This window comes from Charadrius vociferus, unplaced genomic scaffold (genome assembly GCF_000708025.1).
Source record: "Charadrius vociferus isolate BGI_N301 unplaced genomic scaffold, ASM70802v2 scaffold196, whole genome shotgun sequence".
NCBI classification, from domain to species: domain Eukaryota; kingdom Metazoa; phylum Chordata; class Aves; order Charadriiformes; family Charadriidae; genus Charadrius; species Charadrius vociferus.
The window spans coordinates 1,821,497-1,843,719 of NW_009648953.1; the positions used below are offsets into that span (position 1 = coordinate 1,821,497).

Consider the following 22,223-nt stretch of genomic DNA (forward strand, 5'->3'; position numbering starts at 1 on the left):
AATGCTTTACAGCTGGGCCTGGGCTACAAACATGGACTTTGAAGCAGAGTTCTGAAATTCCCTCAAAACTCTTATTTGGGGGTCTAGTTTGGCCTGCTTCTTACACTGAGCTAAGCAGGAGGTGCAGATAAAACCTCAAGGTCCACTGCAGTGTATATGGGACTGATGAGGGGTGTAGATTTGAGCCCTACACATACCATATCAGTGACAGATCTGTTAGGATGTGCCATAGCCAAAAGGAATCTTTCCCGGTGCCTAGAATCTGTACGTCTTGGACAATTCTTAAAACATTTAATTTTATTTTATATCAGTATAAATCACCCTTTTTCTTTTTGTGAAGAATGAAGGGCCATGCTAGCTGTGTACTATACCTTTACTCTCAAAAAAATCCCTAGCCAAAACACTTCCTTAAAATCAGCTATTTAATGCAGCCCCTTTGCCAGCCCATTGCTGTGGGAACTCAGTCTTTCATTTATTTATGAAACCAGACAGATTCTTGTGTTGCATGTGGAGTTGAAATTCTAGGTAAGTATTCAGACTTCTAAAAAAAATTTACTTAAAGTGTGACTTTTGCTTCTTTGGTATGAATTCAGCTATGTAAATGGTATGACTATTCAACAGTACCTGCTGATATTTGTACCTTTTTAGGCTTTGAAAAGCATCAACAGTGACTGCAGATGTTCTGTCAAGGTTACCAAGTATCAGTTTGGAGTTTGAATTAGGCAAAAACAATTTAAGGAAAGTGAATTACTTAAAATTAGGGAAACACTATGTGAGGGTCTTTACAAAGGAGATTCATGTCTTTAATTTCTACAGCTCCATACCCCAAGAATCTGTGGCCACCATTGCAGCTAAAGGATTAATATGGCCCATTCTGGTTTTAGAATAAAATTAGATCAGTTTATGGAAATACTTGCTGCACTGAAGTCAAAGAGAAAAATCCTATTGACTTCAGTGAGGTTGGTTTACTGCATCACCTGGATTTTACCATATATGCTTGGTCATCAACATTTTAAAAAATTTTTACAAATTTTGACAGTACTTTATGAAATACTTAAAAATGACTTAATTGCATCATAATTACCAGGTTAGAACATTCATGGTGAGTCTTGGATAAAATTCTTTCATATTTATATTTATATTTATATTTATATTTATATTTATATTTATTTATACTTATATTTATATTTATATTTATTTATGTTGTTTCTTCTTTGCATTTTAAAACATCACACAGACACCAATTTTGCACCTGCTGAAATCACTGAAAAAAATTTCCAGTATTTTCAGTAGATTATAATCAAACCTTCAATGAGTAAAGTACTGATGCATACATTATGATTATTTTTACAATTTTGAAATAATAATGTAAATGAGAACAGGAAAAAAACTGCAAGGCAACAAAACCTGATCATTATAATCTGTAACAAATAAATCTGTAACAAATGAAAAAGAGGTACTAAGGAATTGGTTCTAAGTAATGTTGTATATGAAGTATACTCTATGCTAAACTGACTGAAAATGTGTGTATTTTCACTGTTTATTAAACAATCAAATTTGCTTCTGGAACTCACAACTAGTATGAGTGTTTATGTATATTCATATACAGTCATATTCTAGTCTTTGTTATGGAAATAACCTAAGTTTGTTTCAACTATGTCTGAAAAACAAAAGGACTTAAACACTTGCATTTGTTCAGGTCAGTATTTTCTTTGGGAAACTGTGCTAAGTTGTGCTAACTAAGACTGTCAGCAATAACACATTTTCACTTCATAATGTCTTTAAAAAATACGTTTAGAATGATGTGGATAGTAATGTAACAGCTACAGTACTAATGAAACTGGAAACTTTAGTAATATAAAATAGTATGAATTAAAAAAACCAAATACAATGTTGCAATTATTTAATTTCATTAAAATACAGCTTTCTAATCCTAAATTACTTTTATCTTTACTATTAAATATATTTTATTCCATCACTGGAAATAATGTGGAGTTATTTCATTTTGTTGATTTTATTTATACTGAGAGAATTATTGTTTATTTTGAAATATGCAATTTAAAAATATTGTTTATTTTAAACAGGGTTCAAGTTTTGATATCTAATAATGGTAAGTCTAGAATGCCTTTATTCTCTATCATTATTGAGCGCTTCAAATATGCTACAGAAAACTGTTAGGCAAACTCAGATTTGGGAGGATGTTTTCAGTTTTTTAGAACAAGTTGTTCTAAAATGACAATAAACAGTTTTCTGGAAATCCGCATTTGGTTTGCTATACTGGCATAGTATAGCATTTTCTCGGCATAACTACTTCATAACTTGAGCATAATATTTTTTGTCATGTCGATGTTATTGAATGATAACTTTGGCTTCATAAATCACACTACACAAGTGATACATGCGTCTGTATTGCATACCATAAAACGTTCCAACAGCGGTAACACCCTTTATGTAAAATTCTGCTGCAAATTAAGGAAATGACCTTGAAACATCTGCACCAGTGAGTAATGTTACCCGTGTGAGTTGTCCTACTGACCTCAAAGAGACTTCTCAAAGGAGCGAGAACTTTCTCATAATAGTAAATGATCATGGTAATACCTCAATGCCTGCAAAATACACATTCCAGAAGGATGTATATTCTACATAATCACTGTATTTACTTGGGGTTTTCCAACTGACAACGTTGAAAGAACCAGCCTGGTCTTTCCTGGCTCCTGAAAGAAAATTGTTCTTGCAGAACTTTGCTGACCAAGACGTACTGGGCCAGGCTTTCGAAGATGCGCTAGAAGTACTGCAGCACCACTCTGACAGAGAAATGCCGTATTCAACAGGTTAAAATGACCATTGTTCCATTTCGTTTACCACTTTGTATTTTTACAGGAAAGCACATCTTGAAGCACGTAGGTGGGAGAGTAATTTCCCAGAGGTGGATTAATGGACAGCAGAGGGCTATGTTGGGAGGATGGAAAGGGGGAAGGTTATTTGGAGGGTTTCCACCCCTCTGTTAGCACTGCTCAGCGTGGTGTGCATATTCCATGTCACGGCACAGGGAAACTCTTGGACAGTAGGATAGTTTGAGTCTGGATAATTAATAGAAAAGTAGGGGTTTTTTTGCTTCAAGACTTTTTTACTTTACAAATCTTAAAATACAGTCAAGATATGAATTGTTCCAGTTCAGGCAAGGTTTTGGCAATTAAATTACTGTAAAATTTAAAATTTGTATTTGGTGTTTTACATTGTAAATAGAAATGGCAGGAAAGGAAAATAGGAGGCTATATCACAAACCTGCTAAGTCCACAACAAAATATCTACTGTCTTCTGTGTAGAATGCATTTCATATGAGGAAGTTTATTTACATATTATCTATTATATACTGAAGGTAAATAAGACTAGTTGGGTCATATCTTCCGCTGTTGTTAATAATTTTTTGGCTCCATTGCACTGGTAATTTACACATGCTGAAGGACTCACTATATATAATTTCTTGCAGTGTTCTTGCCCGTATCTGTTTTTAGGGCCAATGGAAAGAGGTTTTAAACACTTGCGACTCAGTGTTTAGTACGTCCCACAGCTGCACCCACATTTCCACTTGCAATAGGTGTACCTTCCAAAATCTTCTTCTGACTACTTGCAGTGTGTAATTTATTCCAAGTGCCTCAGTCCAGTGTTCTCCTCTGCTTCTTTTAAACATCCTGAGGTCTTGGGTTCCTTCTGCATCGTTCTTTCAGCCACTGCAGATGCCCTTGTGCTCCTTCACAACTCTGACTCACATTGTACTAATGGCCTGCAGAACTGCATGACGTTCCCTTTTCCTTTCCAATACATGTATTACAGTAGTCTAGAATTATCCCATCCGTTATGTTTAGTGATATCTTTGGCCCTTCTTTTTCTATTAAATAAATTATTTTCATGATACTATGAAATATCTGACATTTTATCGTAACAAATATTGCTTTCCATCGTGAAGGCAAACAAAACCAGCGTAAGGGTGTAATTAGCAGCAACAGTACAGATTAAGTTGGGTAACCTGCTGGTAAGAAAAGTCGTGGCTCTGGAGACTTTATTGTCTAGAAGGCGGCCACAGGATAAATGCTTTTTTGACAGACCCAGCCATATGTTAGACTGTTTGTCTTTGTGGGGGTTTTTCCATTTTTTCTCCCTCTTATTCACTCAGTTTTTGCTCCATCCTCCTAATTCTCAGGTTATAAAAACTGCCTGACTGTGATCAACCAGCACCACCACCTCCGAGCAAGTCCCAGCTACTCTGCAGCACCATCTACAGAGGACCAAGGGTATAGCTGGAGAAATGTGGTTGTAAGTGAACTGCTTACTAATGAAAAGTTAGACATAGATGGAAAATCAGCTGCCCATTTTCTGTGATTTCTAAGACAAATCACTATGCTCACTCTAACAGAAATTTGCTCTGGCCAGGCATGATTCAGATGAAACTGCCTTGGGAAACATTTGCAAAACATGTTTAATATCCTTTTTCTAGGGTTCATCTTGGCCGTTTGCCTCTTGTGCTCCTCTGTGATTCATTGTGTAACGTGACAACTAACAAACAAACCTACTAGTACAGTAGGGAAAAAGGGTTTCTATCACCCGACAACAGGCAGAGAACAACTTCCATCCTCCACATAGCTTCTGCTGCTGTGAGAAAGTACCACACCTTTGATTTCTTCTCCAGCAGTTTGCTTTAAGAGTGCTGGAAAGACCAACGTCATCTGGACTCTGAGCTCAGCTTCAGTCTGCAGAGTCCATATTAATTCTTAAAAACACTGGGACTGTGGCTTCCAGGAGCGATGGAAAATTAATATTGCAGGGGAGATAATTTCAGATAAATAGATTCCACAAAACCCCATTTTCAACCAGCAGATTAGCGACAACGTCACACAGGAACTACTGAGTCTGTAGGGGCCACTGTTCCAGTACTAACTCTGGAAAGAGAGTCCTCTTCCTCCTCTGCTTCCAGCAGAAGGGTTGAAGGTCCAGAGTGAGGCAATTACTCTGTTTTTCCTCTCAGTTTCTCCACTGGTGGGCAGACCTTGCCACTGGCCATAAATTGGGGCTGCTTGTTATCAGTACACTGCCTGCCTTTGCGGCTGAGAAAAGTCTTCCATGGGAGAGGTGATGAAAGGTTGCATTTTGAAGGCTTCAGGCAATTAATTACCACAAGTTTCTTTTTCCTCAGAGAATGTACTCTATTAGTAACTCCTCATTGTCTTAATTCTTGAAGAACAGTGCAGTGGATTTTTATGCTGATGAGACCGTCTACCATACGCTGCAGAACACTCCAGAAAGCCAAGTGATGCATGCTGCTGCTGGCCAGCCAAAAGCAGGGAAAGGTGTGTAGAAAGAGTATCTTGATATGCACGTTATATTACTTTAAAAAATCACAGCAAATCATGCTTTCTCTTTTTCCTACTTTTTTCACTTTTAACGGGAAAAAATAAGTTAACATCTAATAGTAACTAGCATACAACTGCTAGTGTTCAATTCCTATCTGCTAAATCTCATAAGGTAAGATAAATCTGTTCTCATCTTATTCGGTCCTCTTGTTTAGTACATGGAAAAACAAACCAGAGATGTGTTTCACTCCAAATCATCTGGGATGAAGTCTGATGCAGATAAGTAAATCTAGCTACCAACAACATCTTTATCTACTTAAATAACTTATTTTATTTCATATGGTCCAACAAGGAGTGGTTTTCTTGAAGTTTTTTTGCATACATTAATATTTTTGCACCTAATTGTGTGCCTGCCTTTATTTACTTTTCAAATGATCTCTTAGCTTTTGTCACTTCCAGTGTGCATTTTTATAGCTATTTTTGTGCTTGAGTGGATATCTATTTTGCAAAGGATAGATCGGGTGACATTGGTCAGTAAAGTATTTCATTTGTTTATTGCATTCATTCTTTGTTTTTTTTTGTTTGGGACTTAGCATCCTTTCTATGACTCTGCTAGATGAGATTTACACAGCTTCCACTCAGAGCTGTTGAACCTACTTTTTGACCATCCGGTCTTTTTGAGTAGCTTCCTGGTTTTGCTGCTTTTTGAAATCCCCTTCTCTCAACTTTAACCACACGGTGTCAGTTTTTGGTATTATCTCTTCCCATTGATGCTGAACACTGCGGTTTCTGTTGCTTAATAGCTACTACTACTACTACTACAAATTCCTTGGGAAGATGGGAAAAGCAGTGTCTCCTTTTAAGGTCTGTATTTCCAGTACTTGAAATTCACCATTGCAAATCAAAACCTTTCAATCCAGAAATGCTGCTTTTCTAAGAATACTTAGCTTAGAAATTACCCAGTGTTGCACTGGGGAATTTTACATATCAGTATCTGAATTCACCTTCAATTGTTACTGGTCTGTTAAATTTCATTTCATATTTCATATTTCTTTTACTTTATTATCAATGTTCTTTTCCAGAAGGCCATACTGCATAAATTTACAAAATGACTGACTATTCTTATGGGGTTTTTTTGTGTCCTCTTATGGGTTTCTTTGTGCCCATGGTAATATTCCTGCCAGAAACAGTGATTTGGGGGACTATATCCACTATAGCTAAATACATTTAGTCCTTGGCTTCTTACTGAGACATGGGAGGTTTTCTGTACGCTAGCAAGTAGCGTGACCCTTTAGGAATAGATCTGTAGATGAAACAATCAGTACTGAGGAAGCAAAGTCTGTGTTTAAACTGTTTCACGAGAGTTTATTTAGGGCAATGTGTAGGCTGGCCACAAGTTTAGAAAGCTGCAGTGACAGGTATGCTTCTGGAAAGCATCTTTGAGTTAGATTTCCTCTGAAAGGAGTCTGGCTCATGCATGTCAAGACCATTCCATCATCTGAACTAAAGCTCTGTGAGTGGAGACAATCGAGTGAGGTACTTCAGAAATGCATCTGAATTAGACACACCCAGAGAGAATTAGGCTGCTTTGGGACAATTCAGCACAGAAATCTAATGCAGTCACTCTGAAACACTTTCTGAAAGACCCTGCCTCCTTCCAGTGACAACATAAACCTGCAGACACTAACCTGCTGGCTTAGACTGATGTTTAGGGCCCGGTAACAAACACCACTAGTTTATGCAATGATGTGCAGTACAAAAGATCTGTGAACTAACCCCAGCTCAAACTGGTGCATCCACATTGTGTAGCACTTTGGGGATAACAGTTGAGCTCTGGAAACATAGCTGCATTGACACATAAGAGTCACAAGAGTCACAAGGGACACACAGGTCTTATAAGGAACAACTGAGGGAACTGGGGTTGTTCAGCCTGGAGAAGAGGAGGCTGAGGGGAGACCTTATCACCCTCTACAACTGCCTGAGAGGAGGTTGTAGAGAGGTGGGGGCTGACCTCCCTGGTGACAAGTGATAGGATGAGAGGAAATGGATTCAAGTTATGTCAGGGGAGGTTTAGATTGGATATTAGGAAACATTTTTTCACTGAAAGGGTTATTAAACATTGGAATAGGCTGCCCAGGGAGGTGGTGGATTCGCCATCCCTGGAGGTGTTTAAAAAAGGGTAGATGTGGTACTGAGGGACATGGTTTAGAAGTGGTTTTGTCAGGGGTAGGTTGATGGTTGGACTTGATGACCTTAAAGGTCCCTTCCAACCTCAGAAATTCTATGATTCTATGATTCTAAGAGTAAATAAGCCCTCTCAAAGCAAGACATCAGCTGGAGACGATGTGGCTAGAAGCAAAAGCTTGGGGAGAAATGGCAGCTGAACTAAGAGGACAGACAGCATGAAATCAGATGTGGCTGCAGACATGGCTACACTATTGTTTCCAGCAGAGACTCAGCCTGTAGTAGTCTGCGGATTTTCCCCTGATCTTATTTGTTCTACCATAGATTCATAGGTTTATAGGATAATTCAGGTTGGAGGGAACCTAAGGAGATCACCTACGAAGAAGTATTTACTGTGACCAGGCAGTGTCCTTCACTGGTTTGCTTTTAAGCTTCTCATCTTGGTAATACTATTTGTATTTCTAGTAGAATGTGTACTTCTAGTCACAGGCCAATTTTTATTTAGATAATGAAACTTTATTAATTTTTTTGGAAAGTACCTCTGATTTCAGGCTCTTCTTCTTCCTAGTCTGACTGTCACTTCTCTCCTCTTTCCTTACCACCAGATGCAGAATTACTGTCATCCCTAACAGATGTCTTGGCTTGACCTCAGTGTTCCTTAGCAACTGTCACTTTTCCCCTGTTCCTATTTTAAAATAGCCACGCAAGACAGGACTTTATGAACTTTAGGTGCAGCTGCTTGTTTCCACTTTGGTTAAAGTGGAAGCCGTTCTTCTGCATACACTCTCCTTTCTGCAAAATGTTCCTCTTTGTCTCATAATCTTCAATTCTTCCTCCTTCCAGCAACTTCTTGGTCACCCTTGGCTTTGCGAAGGGAACTAGAAGTACTTCAGAGGGAGGGATCCACAAGATCTAAGTGAAACTAAGTAAGCCTCACTAGTAAACTTAAGTTTGACAGCTGAGCCTGTGGGGAGAAGCACTGAGTTAACTGACAAATATTGCAGTACTGACCTCACTTTATTCTGCATGGGAATGCGAGTGGACACTTCTGCGCATTTTTAGAAAGCTACGATGCACCAGAAGGTTTAGCTCCTTATTGACTAGGTGAGGTTTATGGTTCAAAACTAGCTTGCTCTTCCCGCTCACCCACTCACCCTTTCTTATATTAGAGATTACCTGACATTCCTGAAACAAACTTGATAAAATCAAGTCATCTCAAAATCTTTGGGTTTTGATTAAGCAAGGAAAACATTTACTCAAAACCATTTAGATTGGCTCTCCAGACCCTCTTTCCTGCACTGTCTGAGGCTGTAATTTCCTACAGTGGGTTCCTTGACCATGCACCTGCACAGCATGTGTCTGAAGACTGCTGAAAATGGCTTTTGAGACCTACCACACAGTGAAGTCACCAGATATTTGTCACGATCCCCAAATAACCTGCTCTTGAAACTCTAATGACCAAATCCCTTTCTGTCACCACAGATCTGTACATGTTTCAGAACTATCATCCCATTTGCTGTTGCTGATCTTCCGTTGAGTAGTTTATACTGATCTTTTAATTTGTGACAGGGTATTAGGTTTACCTATGCTTTTGCCTGTAAGATCCTTTCCAGGAAAAAGACAACTGCTCATCTTTTAAAACAAGTATGAGTTCTGTTCTGACCTCTTCTACTTTATTTCTTAATAGGTAGAAAAAAACTTCGACTGTTCGAGTACCTCCACGAGTCTCTCTATGATCCGGCTATGGCAAACTGCATCCAATGGGTGGATAAGCCCAATGGTGTCTTCCAGTTTGTCTCCAAAAACAAGGAGAAACTTGCAGAGATGTGGGGAGAAAGAAAGGGAAACCGCAAGATCATGACATATCAGAAAATGGCCAGAGCACTGAGGAATTATGGAAGAACGGGTGAAATCATTAAAATTCGAAGGAAGCTGACATACCAGTTCAGTGCTGTTGTTTTACAGAGACTTGCTCCATCTTACTTCTTGGGAAAAGAAACAGTTTATCATCCGTACATTCAGTCTAATCAAGAATATCAGTGTGCAGATGACTGGATGAGTTACAATAATTACATGTATAACAATGGTTATGCGTTACAGCATGCTAACAGCTAGACACATCTTTCACATAAACAGGCCTTTGTTAGCTAATAATAGTTTCCAGCACAGGAACTCTTCTCTGTACATGACTTTTCCTTTAAGATATCATACAAACACATGAAGAGGAGGGTTTTAAAAATGATGTTGGCCTAGTTTTGTTCCTTTTGAAGTTAATGATAAATGGTCATTGATTATTGAATAAAACCAGCAGCTGTAGGGGACGTTCTATTCTCCATGACATTGATCAAAGGAATTATTTCAGATTCAAGCTGGTATATCCAAGACCAAGATCAAGACTTTTCTCTGGTAGCGGACATCAAAGATTCCATCCTGATAACACTCATTGGAACTTTTATGCATACCCCCAACATTTCCAATCAGAATTTAGATGCTGTGGTACCATAGCGCATGCACTGCCTATTAGCTGGCGCATGTGAATTAGAAAGGGAAGAGAGTGCATTAAGCTACTGTCTGCTTTTTTCATCAATATTCTTTATTAAGAGACATTTTCTTAGTGAATGCCTGGCTGAACAATAGAGTCCAGATGAAGGTACACCTGTTGGCCAAGTTGTTAATCCTTAATTACTTAAATTAACATGTCTTAGCACAGATCCTGACATATGGTATTAGGATTGCCAGGTGCACATTTCACTGTTGGCAGTGGATTCACTGGGAAAGTGACCATACCATGAGAGGGTTAGTAAAGGATTATGCTTTTCATGAAGTTATTTACAGTTCTTCCCCTACTAATATGAGAAGTTGCACTTTTATCCAGCAGTTCTGTACTCACCTAACAAACATAGCTTTTTTATTTATAACCTCTTTTGGATTTATAACTTTATACATATAAATACAGTTTCACCTCTCCAGCTCTTTTCCTACATAGGAATGTAGCTGAAAGGCTCAGTGATTTTACACTCTCTTCATGGGAAAGAAGGACTAAATTTAGGTAAAAAGAGAGTACTAGACCCCTATGCTGGGATGATACCTATAAATCTACTTTTTCTCATACTTCTGTTGCCTGATGCATTCAACTCCAAGTTCTGCATTTTCCTTCAAGTGAGTGCAGGTCTGCATATTAATAAAGACAAATTTAATTTCTGTGGAGAGGTGTAAATGGTAGCCTGGTATATTTGATGAAATTCACTGACTTTGACAGTTACCCCTTGCTCTAACTCCTGCTTACTTGTACAGGGATATCACTTTATGTAATAGACACAATGGAACACACTCCACTGAAACAAAATTCGAGGTTTTAAGTTGGCACTTTGATAAGATGCGAGATGTGCACTCTTAGAAATCTGAAGCATGCTGAATAGCACTAAAAACAGACCCAGATTTTAAGTCAGTAAACATCTGCCAAAATAAGGTCATAACTGTGTCGTTAATATTTCATTTTGAGTCTAGTGTCCTGTAAAATGTAAACATTACTACAAAACAGTCACAAGAACTCCTTTAGTCTTATAGAATTGAATCTGGATCCTGCTGTAGCACTGAACGCAGAGGGTGCTTAACTCTTACAAAGGACTGAGGACTTTCAGTCGGAGTGCCTTCACTGTGTGAACACATATGTAAATACAACATTTCAAATGTCATCATGTACATACATTTGCCAAGAAACTGCACAGTTTAGTTACTCCGCATCTGTCATGTATCGCACACTGATTTTATGTTATTTACAAGACTGATAATATACACTGGGTTAAGAGTCTGTTTTGTATAAAATGCTTACTTTATCAATATGTTTAGATTCACTTTCTTCAGCTTTGTCTGCTTGTTAAGAAAATAAATACTTATCCAGATTCTGTGCTACCATTTTAACTTAGGTGTAAACATTAGCGTTTGCTTCCTGTAGAACTGATAACCAGGTGTGATGTTACAGCTGCAACTGGGAGAACAGTATAGAGCTGAAAGAGAAGAGCATAAAGGGTGAGAAGAACTGAAGGAAACTCAGTTCAAGAGAAGAAATCATAGTACCTGCGGATAGGAAGAGACAGATTTCAGCCACAAGAGTAACCGTGGGGACTGACAGTGTTAGAAAGAGATTTCTTTGGAAAAAAGGTAGCTCCCCTCCTTTTGCCCTCTCCCCTACCTGGAGAGATTTTAGAAGCTCCTGCTGTAGTTCTGTGGCTATACAGAAAGATATTTAACTGTGCAATGCACTGATATTGGGCTTACATATCGAAAAGATTCTTGACTGTTAGCAATGCCTTAACTTAGCAAAGATAGGTTAAATCACAAGCAAAAGCATCAGGCTACCAAATATCTGAAGTGCAGACTTAGACTTACTGAGGTCTGAAATAATGCTGTAGCTGTTTTTAACTGTGTGTTTAACCACCGAAACATCAGTGGTTGGTGGATTCATCGTTTCTCAACATCTTTAACCCAAGACCATATCTATTTCTAAGATGTACATTACTTCAGTAAAGTCATGGTAAAAACATAGCCATACCACAAGGCACAAGACTGAACGTAGGAAAATGGACCCCTGCTAGTCTCAGTATTTGCAGGATTCTGTCATGTAACTCCGTGTAGGAAACTCAAGGCTACATGTGGAGATCTAAACAGAACTGAGGTGGATGCTTGTAAGGCATTTTGATTCCCAATGCAATCCCCTCTGCACCTCACCCTCCATCACTGTCCTCCCACCTTCAGCCACTGTGTTGCATCTCCTGCTTCCCATCCACACATGTTTGGACACGAGATGCGATGGTGCCAAACACCCAGAGGAAACATGAGAGGCAGCTTCCAAGGCAGCAGCTTTATCCCATCTATATAAATCTTGATAACTGGCCCACTGCTGCCATTGCTGACGTCACCTTTCTCTCTCTCTGTCTCATTTCTCCTCCCCCTGGCAGCCAAATCGGGACAGAAAGCAGTCTGCCTGCCCACCGGTCTGCCTGTATTTCCCACTCACCTCTGACTAGGAGGCTGCATCTTGCCTCAGAAGAGCCTGGGACAGGGCCTAGGGGTGGGGAAAGAAGCTGGGGACCTCCCAGCTCCCACTCTCAGTGCCCGGTTTTAAAGGATAGCCCAGTCTGAGCAAAGTGCCTCATACCGAGTTCCTGCATGTAACTAAGAATGTGCCTCATGATGCTTCAGGCACTTAATGAGGACAGGACATGAACCTTACAGAGTGAAGTATGCCTCTGAAGGGATGGCAGAAATCCTCTTGCACAGGAGTAGCTAGACATTTGGATGGTCTCCTTGCTCATCCCTAGTGCCAACTGTGCAGCCTGGTTTCTCTTCAGACATGACAGACAAGATCAGAGAGTCCCAGGAGAGTGCTGGGCTGGTACCTCTCCCCAACGCACTGTTCTTGTTTGCTTAAGTGACTGTAGGTAGGGTATCAAGCCTCATATATCTGCTGCAGCTTCGGTGTTGTCTTCTGATGGAAGGTCCCTGTGCTTCAAGCCAGGATGGCGTGAGGTGGGGTTGCACCTTAGGGCGAAGAGTTTTGCCTCTTGGGCATGGGGGTGGCTCTGGGCCCACAAGATGGCACTAACGGACAGCTTTTCACACGGAATTCGTGACACTTGCAGGCGTCCTGGTCATCTGCTCTCTGCATGACCCTTTTACTTTTTCTTTTTTTTCCCCCATGTTTAATTTTTTTCATCTTTGTGTATAGCGCTGCTGCAGATGTGGCAGATGCAACACCTTTCCTTTTGAAGTTATTACCAGGGCAGTTCCAGCTGTGGCAGATAACGAAAATGTTTTGACCAAGATGATGATATGAAACCCACAAATTAAAGCAGATACTTTATGTCAGCAGATCCTCAGCTCTGTGTTGACTACCTTGGACAACAGTCAGTTTTACAGCTGCAGCTCAGCGTCTTCTCCAAAATAAATGTGGCTGCAGCAGCCTCCAACATTGTTGAGGGTAGTGCATGAAGAAGAAATAAATCTGATCTTTCAGACTTAGACTTCTGAATTCCTATAAGCAGGAATTACATCAACAGCTTTACAGAGTCTGTGAAGGAGACAGAACCAGAGCATCTTTGTTATGTTATTTTGTCTACACCACCTTGCCCAGCCTACGCCATACTTAAATATATATATCCTGTTCAGCAGACCAAAAGCAGGAGAGATTCTTAGCTTCCAGCTGAGCAACTATTTGATTTGTTTTCATTTGATTTAAATTTGACTCCAGTGAAACTTTTCCCTCTGGCAGCACTTTGAGCACACATCAAGAACCTGCCTCCACCTTGTCAGACACTTACCAGATGTGTGTTCTGGTGGCAGGTGGGTCAGACAGCCCAACTGTCCCAAGTGTAGTTGGATGCTGTCTCATGGAGACCATTGGGTTGCCAATTCTTACTTTTTACAAGCTGAGATCTCCTTTCATATCATGCAGCTGCATGTGCTGGTTCACCATCAGTACACTGTATAGTGAGTATAAAAAGGATGGAAAATACTACAAACAGTGGTGGGGGTTTTTTTTCAAGAAACTGCCCCATGGATTGTTTCCTAAAAAGTATCCTGAGTGCCAGATGTAAACAAAATTGTGTCATCTTCTTTTTCAGTTAATGAGAGCTGCCCCTGCATTCTTGGCAACAACTAAACAACCATAGCTAATTGCCTAATAGGTGAGTGACTGCGGACACTCACTGGTGTATCAGGGTCACACTGGAGCTTAAGTTGGATGTTCACACTCCTTACTAGTTAGGTTTCATTGACCTTGGCAATTTTTCTAGTTTTCTAGTTTCCAAACTTTCTTTTACAAAGAAGGTCAGGGCAAACTCCCAGACTCTTTCTAAACTGCAGTACCAGATTCGTACATCTGTGCACAAGCTCAGGGCAACGACACTGCATGTGCCTGCTGCCGTCTGCATGAACAGATTCACTTGAGGGAGTCTAAGACTGTAAAACAATATTTGTATTTAAGGTCTTTTTTGGACAATGGTTTTCAGTTCTGCTTTCAGTCGGCTTTAAAAAGATGCTGAATTTCAGACTGAAACATTTCCTGTAATACTCCGTCAGACAATTTGATTAAGTCCTCACATGTATTACAGAAGACCTGGAAAACTTCAGTCAGTGCACTATGTAGAGAAATCCCTTGCTGATGGTGACAGCAGAGGGCGTTTTCCAAAATGCGTCATTTTCTTTGGGCTTTTAGGTCCAGCAGAGCTCCCTCTGAGGTACCTACTGGCCTCCTGCAAGTGGCACTTCACAGGCAGTTATTATCTACCTGTGTAAGGACCTCTGCTGAGATTTACCACTGTTCTAGAGCCTTATTTCATCCAACTTCTAGTTGTCTTACCTACTGACATGCTCTGAATTTCATATGGCATATTCTGGATGAAAAAACAGTAGTAGTACCTATGAACTCACCATTGGTTTATTCAAAAGGAGCGTAAACCTCTAGCACCAAAGTGCACCACCAGCAGCACGGTGCCTATCTTATAATTTGGCTGTCTTAGCATTTCTTTTATTAAACTTCACCAGGAGATTTCAAAGGACTCCTTAAAAATACCATTATCCCCATTGTGTCAGCAGGTAGAGCAGAGCATGCCTGAAGCACGATCAGATGTCCTTGAACTCCTGGCAGGTGAGTGACAGGGCTGGGAGAACACCGGTGTCCTGAACCTGTCCTGCAGCCAACAGCCAGACCCACCTTGCTCCAGTCCAGCTTCCTGCTGTTTCCAAGGCATCAAAAGAAATAGGTAAAATAATTAGCGGAATCCAATCCATGCATTGCAAGTACCCAAAAGAGAAGTAAGCAGTGCTCCGCTGACACGTGCGGCACACCTGGAGGCATCACAAGCTTTTAATATTGCTCAATTGCACACCTCAGACTTGAAATGTGGGATGTGCTAGAGCAGAAGGGCAGTCCTGAAGCAGATGGGCACCTTTTTGCCTGAGCAGAGCATTTATTTTGGTTTTTTTTTTCTAGTGAAGGGAGTTATATCCAACTATGACAATCAGGAGCTTCAAGATGGACAGCCTTGGTGCTGGGCATACGTTTTAAAATACCACTCTCGCAAGGCAATATAGTGCCTAAGAGGCACCAGCCACCTTGTTAGGAAGTTGCACATTGAACAGTCAGTGTTGATACAATGGATTATAAGGTGAATTACAGTGCAACCAGGCTGTATTAGCAAGATGCCATCAAACTGCATGCAGAGTGCAAACTGATGGATGGAAAAGTAAATTCCTTATTTGACATTCCAGAGACACATAACCTGAGCCAAGGGTTCAAGAACCACAATGAAATAAAGACAGCTGGTTGTTTGTCATGATATCTCTATGTAGAATTAGAGGCATTAATTACATATGGGGAATATTAATGACACTTTAAAGCGGAATGTAGCTAATCATTATGGTCCTATCTCCAAGCAGAGCTCTGGTGAAGCCATGTAATACTTTCTTTCAGAGGAAATGAAAACTCAGCAATTCTATTTGGAGTACTAGCAGCATGTAGTAGTCTGAGGGTCAAGGCTGACTTTTCTGCCTCATTAGAGCAGAATTCAATCACAATTAGATGACACAATTCTTTACAGATTTGGCTAAGCCCATTGGTCTTGCTAAGATCCAGAAAGCACAGAAGATGGCTTAAAAATCATGAGACTGACTTAAAAATATTAATATTTAGACGATTTGATTTGTATTCCAGTTTTTAAGCTCCTTGATTTCAGGTTTCCAGCTTGCACCCAGAAACGTTGAGGCTAACACTCTTTTCAAAAAAAAGAGCCAAAAACTAAGAGAACTTTTGGAAAAGCAGCACAGTTGGAGAAATGCAGAATAGTGAGGAAAACTCCATCTTCTGTACAAACAGCAATGTGCTTTGTAATGGAGGCAAACCCATCTGCTACAAGGGATTAGAGACTGGCAGTCAGAGATGAAGGAAAAAAGACGCAGCAGTGAGATGCTCCCTGGCTGCTGGAAGTCCGTGCAATCACACGGGCACCCACGTTTTCACCCAGCTCCTGCTGCCCTCTTTCCTCCCAGTTGGTTTTAGGCAACTGGATTACTTTGGACTTCTGAGGTCTGCAGAGCCTCTCAGTCTTCATAGACTAAGGCAAAGGATTTAGAAGGCATTTCGGCATGCTGGGACAAAATCCAGAGAGTTTAATTGTCCATTCCACTGGTTTAACAGTCTGCAGTATTTAAACCAAAGGAGAATCAGACTTAAACACCTCAGAAGACCTTGGAAGGTCTGAGAGTCTCACTAAGAGCAGGAAAAGTGCAGTTTTCACTTGGTGTCACTGTGAGATTATGCTGTGTCCTGTGTAAAGCACACTAGAAATGGAAAGTACTCGGTTGACTACAGAGCATCAGGGCCCTGAGTGCACAATCCCTCCCTCCCACGGGTTTGGCTGCCTGGGCTCAGGGCCAGGTTCGATAAACAGCTGTCTGGCCTTGAAAATGTTGTGAAGAAAGAGCTGTTTGGGAAGAGGCTGAAAAAAAGCCTCAGCAGGAGCTCCCCTCCTTTGCTTGAGAGCTGCATTTAAGTTGACTTGGACTCTGCCTGAGCCGTGTTGCACCCATGCCCTGCCTGGCCACGCACCTTCTTGATTCAGACAGTCACCCTGACCCACAGACAGACTTCATGACGTTACCTCAGACCTTCCTCATCAATGCGGTCTTGTCTGGCAATCTCTAGACTGTGTCTGAGCTGGTTACCGCCACCAAACCTGCTCTGCTCACCTCTGTTGGGTGCTGTGGGACAGTGCTCTTGTCAACACGGTCTCTGCCTGGTCCACCTTGTTATGCTCAGCATCCTGCTGCCTTTCCCTTGCAGGGCAGCCTGCCCTTGCTGCTCATGGACACAAAGGCAGCTGAGGTGCAAGTTGTTAAAATTTTCAGTCCTAAGAAATGAATAACACTACCACACCCTGGAAAGTGTAATGCAACACAATCTCAAAAGGAATTACTTGAAAATAGTATCTCTTTGGTCCCTCAGAACACTGTTTGGCATAAAGGAAACATTTAATTCTCTCTCTGACCTCTGGCAAAAAAGCTCCACCTTTTACCTAGCTCTTGTCTATAGAGGAAAGTTCTCTTATCATGTGCTAAACTGAGAGTTTAAACCAAAGTTGTTACACCAGTATTCCCCTTTCCTCATGTGAATCCTTATTCTTCATGGGTCTCTGCCAAATCCACGCTAACTCTGGAATAAGCACGACACAAGTACAGTTGTCAGCAATGGAAGTGGCAGCCCTTCCGTACCTGGCCTAAGTAAATAGACATTTTAAACAGGATTTAGACTGCTGCAGGCTGCAAGCGGCTGGAAACACAAGTCTTCTCGCTTTCTCTCAGAGACAGTGTGCCTTAATTTCCAGCGTGTCTGTCCGTCGGTTTGATTTCTTCTCGTGTTTTGGAGTCCCCGGGCAGCTGTAATTCACCCCTTGGCTTGCCCTCCGACGTGGTGAGGACAGCAGCACATAATCAATGGCAGGCTCCCTCCTATTAATCTTGTTCAGCGAGGGCCTGATCCTCTTTCTGCGAAGGGCAAGAGGACAGTTCACACCGACTTCAGGGTAGGCAGGAGGGTGCCCCAAAAGCTAACGGCTTCAGCAGCAGGTGCTCCAGGGAACCCACATCAATCTTCCCTTTTGTTGTGATTAAGACTTTTGCCACCACCCTGTGCTGGGCTGGAAGTCAAATACCCGTGCAATCTGACTCTCCAGCATTAGGTGTGGAAGGTGTTGCCACGCGAAGCTCTCCATTCATTTTAACTGAAAGAAAAATTAACAGCTAGCCTGCTTGGAAAATGAACACCTTTTAAAGTGCTCACAATTAGCTTAGGCTCTTATAAGTAACAGTCTTCCAAGATTGGAAGGAAGCAGCACTATCTACCACGAGGAAGGTGAATTTCTTACTTTCCAGCAGCAAAAAATCTGTCTTACGTTTCTTAGGCCTGGATCTAGGTACAGATGTGGGGTTTGGGCGAGAGAAATGACTGCTTTGTCTGCCTGAGACTTGGGCCGGAGTCATTCGGAAGCAGAGGAGCCCTCATTTCAGAGTCTCAGTCTGCCAAGACTGTGAACTACCTGCACGGGGCTGGACATGAACATAGGCCTGTGTACCGCTCAATCACAGGGTTTTTTTTAACAACAGCTGTTCAAAGATATTCAGAGGCCTGGAATGATGCAGTACTTCCTGAGAAGGTAGATTAAGCTCCAGTTCTACAGGGATTTTGGTCTGTGAGTCTTAATTTTGTACAAATATAATTTTGATTTAATAACTTTAATTTTAAAATTTAATTTTGTGTAAAACTCACATAAGTCCTCCTAGGCAAAGGCTTGTACAGAGGACACCCATGGAGCAGGCTAAATGCAACCCAGGTAGCCAGGAGCTCAAGAAATATCCGAGTTATAGGATTACACAACCAAATATGCCATTTATTGCATGTAGATTTCCAAAGAGCTAGGGGCATATATATGTGCATAACTCAATCGTTCAATGTCTAGAGTTGAAGGGTTTATGTATTTGCATCATTTATGTTGCATAATGCAGAACATATACATGCCCATAAAAGTTTATATACACAAATGGGCACCAATTTAATAAATATTTAGATTTTCTGTATAAATTGAAACAGAAAGAGAGAAAAGCATGGACTATTTCAACTCCTTCTTCTCCTTTAATATATGTGACTGTTGCTGTTTGATTGTTGATTTAAATGGTTCAGCAGAAAGGTGAAGCGTATCTCATGAAAATACTATTCATATCACATTGCCCTTTGGAAATTAATCGATCTTAAATTTTTTACATGATGTATGCCTTTTTAACAGGATCAATTTTTAATTTCCAGCTAGCGAGAGGTGTGAGTGGCTATAGAGACACAGCAATTTGCCTACAGTTATTCATTACAACTTCTGGAAGTACTCAGAGCTGTTATTGTCTTTTCAGTGTTTTGAGGGCTTTACATTATAAAACGGAAAGAGTTAAGCAACTTTATTTTTGTAACTGTAACTGGAAATACTTTATGATAGATGAATAAAAGCTTTGTAGAACAGTTTGAAATAAAGTGATATGTAATTAGATATTTGTTTAGAAGTGGAATAGAGTGCTACTTTGTATTGGTTGGAAATAATTTTACTCAAACGTGGGATAGAAGGGATCTTCTTTGTGAATACATATAAAGGAACCACATACATACATAAACTTCACATACACACTCATATCATCTTGTAGATAAAATATCTGAATAAAATGTCTGGTTTTGTATTTATTTCCTGATTCCAACATGGGTAAATAGTTAAATTCTTTGCAGTGACTTAATGTCCCACTGGGAAATCCAGGTTAATTCCAGTTCCCCCGTGTGGACTTGAAATGTACGTTTAAAGGGCTGAGTGGTGCTGAGATACTGTGTTGGGGACAAGGTGAGGTGAACCCCAAAATGCCTCCTAATGACTTCTGTTCACACACTAGAAGTTAAAACAGAAGTAGGAGTTTGTTCCAGTTAATTAAGTGTTTTCTAGGCATCAAATTAGTCCAGGGAGTGTTTTGGGAAAGAATACCCAGAGTAGTAAATACCCTGTTATGTTTCAAGCATCCGCCAGTGGAGATGAAGTCCCGGCCACCATGAACCACCAAGTGGCAGCTGCAGAAATGGGAGTGGGAAATGATGATGGGGTCCCCAGCAGCACCGTCAGGGCTCCCAGGGCAGCCTGGTGGAATCATTTAGAGATGCAAGGGTACAGGCATTTTTTAGTGTTTTTTTTTCTCCCCTGTGTCAGCAGCTGTGATTGCCTCTTCATGTTGCAACCAACTCCCATGCCAGGTATCACAGGAACTGCCAGGCTGGGCTGCTTCAGTTTCTTGTTCCCAGCAATGGCCCAAGCCAAATGCTTGGGGAAAGGTGCAGGAAAGGCTGGCAGCGGTGGCTGGTGAGGATAGCCTGCCTCTCCTGGGCATCTTTTCTTTGGCGCTATTTGGTAGCTGTGGCATTGCAGGGGGGTTGAAGTTCTTTCCCAGTCCTGGAGGAGTTACAAGCATTTCACCAGAGTACTTCATAAAGAGGCACGCAAAGGCTTCATATACTGCTTTGATTGTGATCTGAATACTTCCAGTTAACTAATTCTCTTGTTATGACTAGTCTGGCCTAGGAGTCACAAAATCGGCATTTCAAATTCCAAAAGGTGGTGCTGCTTGGTGTGCTCCATTTAGGCACAAGCACGTTGTAAAGTCTGTATTCGGACCCACCTCCCTCGTACTCCGTGAGAGTGAAGGGTATTAAAAATTGGTGTTTGCATTTTATCCTCTCTTCAGCTTAATGTTGCTGTGGAGCACTCTTTTGGATGGGGATATTTATTGCTGTTTGCTTTTCACCCTTTTTCTCTCTTGCCCTGCACTGGCACATGTCATGCTCTTAATACCTTGCAAATATACTCACTAGGTAACAGAGAAACAATGCAGGCTCTTGCCAGTTGTCAATCATATGATCAAAGAGCACAGCACTGTATGTCCCAGGTCAGTCATGAATTTACATCCAGTCTTGCCTAGCACTTTCTCACTCTGGATATTAAAGCGAATTGAAAACTGGAATCAGAGACTCTTTGCCAAAAACTTGTGAGCTTAATTCCTTCACAGGTTCCTGCAGAGATCATTACTTTTTTTTTTTTTTTTTTCCTGAGCCAGGTAGGAGAAGCAATGTCACCTTCACCACTTTACCCTGCATGTGACTTCAGTTGATCTTGACCCCCAGCCAAGATGCTGAGTGCTAGCTTTATGATTCAAGCTATGGCACGCTGAAGATGGGAACAAAAATGTAAGACTTCAGATTACACTTTGGCAAGGTCTGTAAAATTCAACACTAAACCCTGTTAAATCCTTTTGGTTAAAGCTTCATTTTTTTAAAGGTTAGCGATCATTTGATCATCAGAATGAGTTGCTGCTGCAAATAAGGAACATAAATTAGATCACACAAGAGCTAATAATTTTTCTTTCATGCTCTTTGTATGCAATTTTAGCTTTAGCTTTAGAAGATTGTGTTACTCTCATGGACAGAAGACTTGCCCTGCTTTCCACTTTGGGAAAAGAGTTGAGATGCCCGCCGACTGACAACTCCTGCTTGTAGTCAGTTGAGAGCTCCATTACAAGTGGTTGTCCAGTGACCTTGGTTTTAATGTATTTTCAGTATGTAGGACAGCTAGTGCTCCTTAATTTTGCTAAAGCTTTATTTCAGAGGTTTTGGGACACAAGTACTTATGGGAAGGAAAGATTCCCCTTTTGGTATAAAGCAATTGTTGCGGTGTTATAATTGTGTCCATGAGCTCATGTCTGTGGCAGTTCTATAAGGAACCTTAGGCTAACGTGTGCTCGGCTTACTGTACTGTTAACATTATTCCTAATAGCTTTCCCTCCATCTTTTTCCCTCCTCTCTGGTCATTTCCCATGCTTCGACCTTTTCCAGTCCCACGTCCCCATCCCCCAACACTTGCTAAAGTTCTTTCTCTGCAGTTCTCCCAAAAGCTCCCAGTCTCACAGCCTACCAGCCTTTAGTGGTATCAGTTCGTGTTTGACATTGGATGGATGCAGACAAAGTTTTAGCATGCCTTTTATCCAGGACAACTCAGTGTTCAGTGAACTAGCGGTGCTAACATACCAGCTTTTCACTTTTCCAGTAACTGCATCACATATCTG

General features: G+C 40.9%; 1 protein-coding gene across 1 annotated transcript; it reads left to right on the top strand.

Annotated features, from left to right (window-relative positions):
• The first annotated feature begins 449 nt into the window (after nt 1-449).
• SPIC (Spi-C transcription factor (Spi-1/PU.1 related)) lies at nt 450-9,747 on the top strand. The gene is made up of 6 exons (XM_009887408.1): nt 450-525; nt 2,085-2,110; nt 2,738-2,831; nt 4,202-4,314; nt 5,237-5,345; nt 9,220-9,747. The coding sequence occupies exons 2-6, from the start codon at nt 2,108-2,110 to the stop codon at nt 9,645-9,647; spliced, it is 747 nt and encodes a 248-aa protein (XP_009885710.1). The 5' UTR covers nt 450-525; nt 2,085-2,107; the 3' UTR covers nt 9,648-9,747.
• Nucleotides 9,748-22,223: the final 12,476 nt, after the last annotated feature.